This window comes from Ranitomeya variabilis, chromosome 4 (assembly GCF_051348905.1).
Source record: "Ranitomeya variabilis isolate aRanVar5 chromosome 4, aRanVar5.hap1, whole genome shotgun sequence".
Taxonomy (NCBI): domain Eukaryota; kingdom Metazoa; phylum Chordata; class Amphibia; order Anura; family Dendrobatidae; genus Ranitomeya; species Ranitomeya variabilis.
The window spans coordinates 543,654,424-543,663,670 of NC_135235.1; the positions used below are offsets into that span (position 1 = coordinate 543,654,424).

The following is a 9,247-nucleotide window of genomic DNA, read 5'->3' on the forward strand; positions in this document are numbered from 1 at the left end:
TTCTGGAATAAAGACCTTGCCGCCGGAGGCACAACACTGGCACAATTGTGTCACGTTATTTATTAGGTCTCCTATACCCACACATGGCGATGGTGCCAATCATTGTCTTGCGAATACAAACAGCTGTGTATTTGTAGTTGGTGCCACTCCAGGCGCTGTACGTGTGTTCATACTTTCTCTCCGTGGCCGTGGTATAATAAATTTCCAGTTGGCAAAACACAGTGACACACTATTCATTATCTTGTTTCCAATGTAGTCATATCCTAGTAGCAACCCATAGGGGGCACAGTTCAACATAAAACAGCCAAGTCTTTAGTTGTTTTTGTTGCTCCTCAATTAACATTTGACTTTCTTCGATTACCCCAAGGTCATCACCAGGGCCTGACTGGCCAATTGGCAATTCTGGCAAATGCCAGATGGGCCTGTCTGGTCATGGGCTGCCTTGTCTGCTATGTTGTTAACAGAATTAGTGTTCTCAAGATACCCATACTGTTAAGAGCTGTGACAGACCACAAAGTCCCTTACCCCAGCAGGCCATGGGTGTCATTAGAAATATTGGTCTTGTAGTAAATCTTGCTTTCTTCAATCCAGGGTAATATATCCCATCTGGTGCTTGGGGACTGGGACCGCATGGGCCTATATGATTTGAAATGCCAGGGCTGAAAGTCCGTAGCTGGTCATCACTAAGACCAGGTTGAAGGTGCAACCATCTCCAGCTCCAGTTCTCTAGTTCTGGGCATCCTTTACAAGAAGACATGATGGACTTTGGGGCCCAACTTGACAAAGAAGACTTTGAGCCACAGAACATGAAATACTGATAAAAATGGCAGGGGTTCTATTTTTGGAATTAATATTTGGTCACTTTATGATGGCATTTTCTATTTGGTCATTGCATGATGGTATTAATTCTGCATTTCTTCGTCACTGCATGCTGATATCAGTTTTTTTACCACGGTGGGAGTACTTATTTGGTCCCAGTTTGGTGGTATTATTTATTTGGTCAATGTTTAGTTTGGTCACTACCTAGCGGTCCTATTTATCTGATTATTTTATGCTAGTAGTATTAATTTGGTCACTGCATGGAACATTTCTTTTTTGTCACTGTATGTTGAATTTATCACTGTATGGTAGTATTATTTTGTTAGCCCCAGAGTGGCAATATTTACTAATTGGTCACTTTTTGATGATATACCGCTCTGGCAAAAATTAATAGACCACCACATCTAAACCCTGTTGTCATGGGCAGCCCAATCTCCAGACCTGAATCCAATTGAAAACTTCTGTAGTGTAACCAAGAGGATGATGGATAGTCACAAGCCATCAAACAAAGAAGAACTGCTTAAATGTTTGCGCCAGAAGCAGTGTGAAAGACTGGTGGAAAGCATGTCAAGACACATGAAAGCTTTCATGTAGTGGCCAAATAAAAAAATACCACTATAGAGTTGTGTCTACTAAATAATGATGCATACTGTGGACAAATAAATAATACTACCAAAGATGACAAGAAATTAAATAAATTTGCCCTGCACAAATAAGCAATATCTCAATATAGTGTCCACATAAATTATACCAATAAGTTACTAATAAATAAAACCTGCTATAGACGTTACATGACACCACCTAATCTAAACCTAACTTTTTATAATATCATAATAAAATGAGTCATACTCAAACAAGCACAGATAACAGATAAGCAACAAATAAATAATCAAAAAATGGGACCATGAATGATAAAGTGCTCAAAGATGCAGGTTAAAAACATTAGAACTCACCCATTACTCTTTGGTGGAGAAGATCTGGGATAAGGGTCCAGAGAACTAATGTCCCCTAATGACTCCCGCCCTAAAAAGGCAGTACCCAAATTACCCAAATAAGATCTATACTTAATAGGACCCCTATATCCCTTCGGATGAGTTTCCGCCTCAATGGCGAGGCATTATCAGGGGAGTTTACCCATAAAGTGGGGTCAATGATGGTAGAAATAGAAAATATGGTGCAGGGCAAGAAAGGTGTGCAGAGTGCAGAGACTCAGCCTCAGAGAGTTATAGGCCATTCATGGTCACATTTTTTGATTATTTATGTGTTGCTCACCTGTTATCTGTGTTTGTGTGGGCATGGCTCATTTTACTATGGTATTATTAAAAGTTAAATAAAACATAACATCATAGAGTAACCAAATAAATAATACCGCCTTATTGTGACCAAAAATATAGTACAGCTATACAAAGGATGGACATGCTATTAGGGTATGTGCACACGTTGCGGATTTGGCTGCGGATCTGCAGCGGATTTGGCCCTGCGGATCCGCAGCTGTTTTCCATGCGTTGTACGGTACCATGTAAACCTATGGAAAACCAAATCCGCAGTGCACATGCTGTGGAAAATTCCATGCAGAAACTTTGTGGTTTATTTTCCTCTGCATGTTAATTTGTTTGTGCGGATTCCACAGCGTTTTACATCTATTCCATAATTGGAATCTGCAGGTGTAAAAAGTAGGTGAAATCCGCACAAAAACTGCACAAAATCCGCAGTAAATCCGCTGGGAATCTGCGCAGAAAAATCCCCAATGGAATCCGCAACGTGTGCACATACCCTTAGAGCTACCTATCTATGCAGCTGCATAGGGGCCGAATAGGTAAGGTGCATTATAAGCTTTTAGGCCGGAGTCACTACAGCGAGATACGGCCGAGTCTCGCAGGTTAAAAGCAAGCTCTGGCACCGGCACTCCGGAGCGGAGCGTTCGGCTCCATGTATTGCTATGCGGCCACACGCTCCGCTCTGGAGTGCTGATGCCAGAGCTTGCTTTTAACCTGCGAGACTCGGCCGTATCTCGCTGTGTGTGATCCCGGCCTTAGACTGCAAAGCGCTCATATACAGCTCTGGCAAAAATTAAGAGACCACCACATCAAAACCCTGTCATGGGCAGCCCAATCTCCAGACCTGAATCCAATTGAAAACTTCTGTAGTGTAACCAAGAGGATGATGGATAGTCACAAGCCATCAAACAAAGAAGAACTGCTTAAATGTTTGCACCAGAAGCAGTGTGAAAGACTGGTTGAAAACACGCCAAGACGCATGAAAGCTGTGATTAACAATCATGGTTATTCCACAAAATATTGATTTCTGAATTTTTCATGAGTTAAAACATTAGTATTGTTGTTTCTAAATGATTATGAACTTGTTTTCTTTGCATTATTTGAGGTCTGAAAGCACTGTTTTTGTTTTTTCAATTTTGACCATTTCTCCTTTTTAGAAAAAAAAATACAAAATGTATTGCTTTGAAATTCGGAGACATGTTGTCAGAAGTTTATAGAATAAAAGAACAATTTACATTTTACTTAAAGGGAACCTGTCACCCCCCAAATCTGTAATGCTGTAGATAAGCCCCCGATGTATCCTGAAAGATGAGAAAAAGAGGTTAGATTATACTCACCCAGGGGTAGTCCCGGTCCGGTTCTGGTCCGATGGGTGTCGCGGTCCGGTCTGGGGCCTCCCATCTTCTTACGATGACGTCCTCTTCTTGTATTCACGCTGCAGCTCCTGTTGAGGGCAGAGCAAAGTACTGCAGTGCGCAGGTGCCGGGAAAGGTCAGAGAGGCTAAAGAGACTGGTGGTCGGTTGGGAATCTGCCTAAGTTACTTGCAATGCCCTGGACATGGGGTAAGCAACATAACGAATGAGAAGAACTCTAATTGGAGGCATTTTCCGATATTATTATTAAGATTATTAAAATAGGATCTTGGAGATGGGAATACCCCTTTACGTCCATTTTCTGAGGGGATTGATAGAGACGTGACTATAGAATTCTATAATACAAAATTGGATCCTACTGAGAATTTGAAGGTGCGTTTTGGTCTTAGTGATCATAGATTTAGTCAAGAAAAAGTAGTAAGGTAATTTTTCTCTGTTCTTTTTTGTGTAAAATGGTTCAAAACCCTGGCACATAGTTTTCAGGGCCCACTCACTTATTTTGCCCTCTATATGATCACCTTTGTATTGGCTATATCCTCATCCCTCGCGATCTGTTCCCATGTGCATCTGAATGAATCAGTGTTTTTGCGCAAGAAGATTTGTCTGCAGAGTTTACTTCCAAGTAAATTTTGAACACAGCCAATCAGTGGCCTCTGATTGACTGCAGGCATCTGCTCTGAAGGGGTACTGTTAGGATATGTTTCCACGGTCAGGAAACACTGCTTGTTTGACGCTGCGCAGAGCTGCAGCGTCAAACAAGCAGCGTCCAGATGTTCCAGCATAGTGGAGGGGATTTTATGAAATCCCGTCTCCACTATGCGTGGAAACCCGCACGCGGCGGCCCTGCGACTACGGACATGCTGCGCGTCTTTTCAGATCGCAGCATGTCCGTACACCTTGCGGGGACGCAGCGTCCCCGCAAGGCATATCACAGGGCCCTATGGGACAGAGCGATCATCCCGGATGTGAAGAGTTAACACATCCGGCATGATCGCGTCCCAGAAAGGGTGTGGGGCTTAGCGCCGAGCGGCTTCGCCGCTGCAGCGATGCCGCCGGCCATCCTGAACGTGGAGACATAGCCTTAGGCTGCTACCGATCAGTGACCATGGCGGTTGCGATCAAGTGACATGACAATGCCACATGACTGCTGTGAGACATAAGGGAGATCACCGTTCATGGAGTATGTACTTTTTAAAACATTTTCTGCACCAGACTAAGCCATTAAGAAGGGTGTCCTGTAGTGGACAGCAAGGTTAAGAAATTCTCTACAAGCAATTCCCTTTTGTATAAAATTGTCTATTGGTGTTTTTAGCTTTATTATCATAAAACCAAGAATAAAATCAGAATTAACTTTGAAAAAAATCAAGATTTTTATTTTAGGGAACATTGCCCAGCTCTAATTAAATCTGTGTATTATCCTTTCTTTCTGCAGGCCGCTCTTCATCTGCATGCTGATTGTGTTCTCCGTCCTGTGCCTCTGTGGTATCTGTAATAATGTCTGTCGTTTCCGAACTCGATCTACACCGCCATCACCACGGGAGACACCTCTTATAAACATGGGTGCGCCACCACCGTATGAGGAGGTAAGTCACATGATTTATTACAGTTTGGTGAAGATTAGTTGCTAGACTCTCAGTGTTGTGTGTATGGAAGCCTGTCTCAGCATTACAACTTTTTTCCCCATTTGTAGGTTACGGCCAAGCCATTCCTTTACCCTCCCAGTTCCTCCAGTCCGCCATCTTACACCAGTGTAATACTAAACAGCCCGGACCCTGCACGTCCTGTTTTGGGGAGCTGACAACAGAGACAGTTGAAACCTACTTATGTTTACTCTCCGATGTCACACAGATCAGTAGGAGGAATGTGTACATGGAGCATCGCAGAATGAAGAAGACCACGTGGAGGTCATAAGGGGGAACCCAGAGAACAAAAGTTTTTACCTATAGTAATGGGAGGAAAATATGCGAGATGATGGCAATGAGTTATGGACATGTGCATGGAGTAATAGTAGGAGATATGGTGTAATAGGATGAAATATAGGGCGGATATATAGTGTAATAGGAAGAGATACAGGGAGGTTATATGGAGTAACAGGAGGAGATATAGGGAGGTTATAAGGAGTAATAGGAGGAGATATAGGGGAGGTTATATGGAGTAATAGGAGGAGATATAGGGAGGTTATATGGAGTAATAGGAGGAGATATAGGGGAGGTTATATGGAGTAATAGGAGGAGATATAGGGGGTTATATGGAGTAATAGGAGGAGATATAGGGAGGTTATATGGAGTAATAGGAGGAGAAATAGGGAGGTTATATGGAGTAATAGGAGGAGATATAGGGAGGTTATATGGAGTAATAGGAGGAGATATAGGAAGGTTATATGGAGTAATAGGAGGAGATATAGGGAGGTTATATGGAGTAATAGGAGGAGATATAGGGAGGTTATATGGAGTAATAGGAGGAGATATAGGGAGGATATATGGAGTAATAGGAGGAGATATAGGGAGGTTATATGGAGTAATAGGAGGAGATATAGGAAGGTTATATGGAGTAATAGGAGGAGATATAGGGAGGTTATATGGAGTAATAGGAGGAGATATAGGGAGGTTATATGGAGTAATAGGAGGAGATATAGGGGAGGTTATATGGAGTAATAGGAGGAGATATAGGGGAGGTTATATGGAGTAATAGAAGAAGATATAGGGAGGTTATATGGAGTAATAGGAGATATAGGGAGGTTATATGGAGTAATAGGAGGAGATATAGGAAGGTTATATGGAGTAATAGGAGGAGATATAGGGAGGTTATATGGAGTAATAGGAGGAGATATAGGAAGGTTATATGGAGTAATAGGAGGAGATATAGGGAGGTTATATGGAGTAATAGGAGGAGATATAGGGAGGTTATATGGAGTAATAGGAGGAGATATAGGGAGGTTATATGGAGTAATAGGAGGAGATATAGGGAGGTTATATGGAGTAATAGGAGGAGATATAGGAAGGTTATATGGAGTAATAGGAGATATAGGGAGGTTATATGGAGTAATAGGAGGAGATATAGGGGAGGATATATGGAGTAATGGGAGGAGATATAGGGAGGTTATATGGAGTAATGGGAGGAGATATAGGGAGGTTATATGGAGTAATAGGAGGAGATATAGGGGAGGATATATGGAGTAATGGGAGGAGATATAGGGAGGTTATATGGAGTAATAGGAGGAGATATAGGGGAGGATATATGGAGTAATAGGAGGAGATATAGGGGAGGTTATATGGAGTAATAGGAGGAGATATAGGGAGGTTATATGGAGTAATAGGAGGAGATATAGGGAGGATATATGGAGTAATAGGAGGAGATATAGGGAGGTTATATGGAGTAATAGGAGGAGATATAGGAAGGTTATATGGAGTAATAGGAGATATAGGGAGGTTATATGGAGTAATAGGAGGAGATATAGGGGAGGATATATGGAGTAATGGGAGGAGATATAGGGAGGTTATATGGAGTAATGGGAGGAGATATAGGGAGGTTATATGGAGTAATAGGAGGAGATATAGGGGAGGATATATGGAGTAATGGGAGGAGATATAGGGAGGTTATATGGAGTAATAGGAGGAGATATAGGGGAGGTTATATGGAGTAATAGGAGGAGATATAGGGAGGTTATATGGAGTAATAGGAGGAGATATAGGGAGGTTATATGGAGTAATAGGAGGAGATATAGGGAGGTTATATGGGGTAATAGGAGGAGGTATAGGGAGGTTATATGGAGTAATAGGAGGAGATATAGGGAGGTTATATGGAGTAATAGGAGGAGATATAGGGAGGTTATATGGAGTAATAGGAGGAGATATAGGGAGGTTATATGGAGTAATAGGAGGAGATATAGGAGGTTATATAGAGTAATAGGAGGAGATATAGGAGGTTATATGGAGTAATAGGAGGAGATATAGGGAAGTTATATGGAGTAATAGGAGGAGGTATAGGGAGGTTATATGGAGTAATAGGAGGAGATATAGGGAGGTTATATGGAGCAATAGGAGGAGATATAGGGAGGTTATATGGAGTAATAGGAGGAGATATAGGGAGGTTATATGGAGTAATAGGAGGAGATATAGGGAGGTTATATGGAGTAATAGGAGGAGATATAGGAGGTTAGATAGAGTAATAGGAGGAGATATAGGAGGTTATATGGAGTAATAGGAGGAGATATAGGGAAGTTATATGGAGTAATAGGAGGAGGTATAGGGAGGTTATATGGAGTAATAGGAGGAGATATAGGGAGGTTATATGGAGCAATAGGAGGAGATATAGGGAGGTTATATGGAGTAATAGGAGGAGATATAGGGAGGTTATATGGAGTAATAGGAGGAGATATAGGGAGGTTATATGGAGTAATAGGAGGAGATATAGGAGGTTATATAGAGTAATAGGAGGAGATATAGGAGGTTATATGGAGTAATAGGAGGAGATATAGGGAAGTTATATGGAGTAATAGGAGGAGGTATAGGGAGGTTATATGGAGTAATAGGAGGAGATATAGGGAGGTTATATGGAGCAATAGGAGGAGATATAGGGAGGTTATATGGAGTAATAGGAGGAGATATAGGGAGGTTATATGGAGTAATAGGAGGAGATATAGGGAGGTTATATGGAGTAATAGCAGGAGATATAGGGGGTTATATGGAGTAATAGGAGGAGATATAGGGGAGGTTATATGGAGTAATAGGAGGAGATATAGGGAGGTTATATGGAGTAATAGGAGATATAGGGAGGTTATATGGAGTAATAGGAGGAGATATAGGGAGGTTATATGGAGGAATAGGAGGAGATATAGGGAGGTTATATAGAGTAATAGGAGGAGATATAGGGGGTTATATGGAGTAATAGGAGGAGATATAGGGGAGGTTATATGGAGTAATAGGAGGAGATATAGGGGGTTATATGGAGTAATAGGAGGAGATATAGGGAGGTTATATGGAGTAATAGGAGGAGATATAGTGAGGTTATATGGAGTAATAGGAGGAGATATAGGGGGTTATATGGAGTAATAGGAGGAGATATAGGGGAGGTTATATGGAGTAATGGGAGGAGATATAGGGAGGTTATATGGAGTAATAGGAGGAGATATAGGGAGGTTATATGGAGTAATAGGAGGAGATATAGGGAGGTTATATGGAGTAATAGGAGGAGATATAGGAGGTTATATAGAGTAATAGGAGGAGATATAGGAGGTTATATGGAGTAATAGGAGGAGATATAGGGAAGTTATATGGAGTAATAGGAGGAGGTATAGGGAGGTTATATGGAGTAATAGGAGGAGATATAGGGAGGTTATATGGAGCAATAGGAGGAGATATAGGGAGGTTATATGGAGTAATAGGAGGAGATATAGGGAGGTTATATGGAGTAATAGGAGGAGATATAGGAGGTTATATAGAGTAATAGGAGGAGATATAGGAGGTTATATGGAGTAATAGGAGGAGATATAGGGAAGTTATATGGAGTAATAGGAGGAGGTATAGGGAGGTTATATGGAGTAATAGGAGGAGATATAGGGAGGTTATATGGAGCAATAGGAGGAGATATAGGGAGGTTATATGGAGTAATAGGAGGAGATATAGGGAGGTTATATGGAGTAATAGGAGGAGATATAGGGAGGTTATATGGAGTAATAGCAGGAGATATAGGGGGTTATATGGAGTAATAGGAGGAGATATAGGGGAGGTTATATGGAGTAATAGGAGGAGATATAGGGAGGTTATATGGAGTAATAG

General features: G+C 41.5%; 1 protein-coding gene across 2 annotated transcripts in view; it reads left to right on the top strand.

Annotated features, from left to right (window-relative positions):
* Positions 1 to 5,598, top strand: part of LOC143765663 (uncharacterized) — a 36,334-nt gene extending 30,736 nt beyond the window's left edge. For both annotated transcript variants that reach the window (XM_077252548.1, XM_077252549.1), the window contains exons 4-5: positions 4,903 to 5,053; positions 5,161 to 5,598. In XM_077252548.1, the coding sequence (XP_077108663.1) occupies positions 4,903 to 5,053; positions 5,161 to 5,268 (259 nt within the window). In that variant the 3' untranslated portion in view covers positions 5,269 to 5,598. The remainder of the gene's footprint in view (positions 1 to 4,902; positions 5,054 to 5,160) is intronic.
* Positions 5,599 to 9,247: the final 3,649 nt, after the last annotated feature.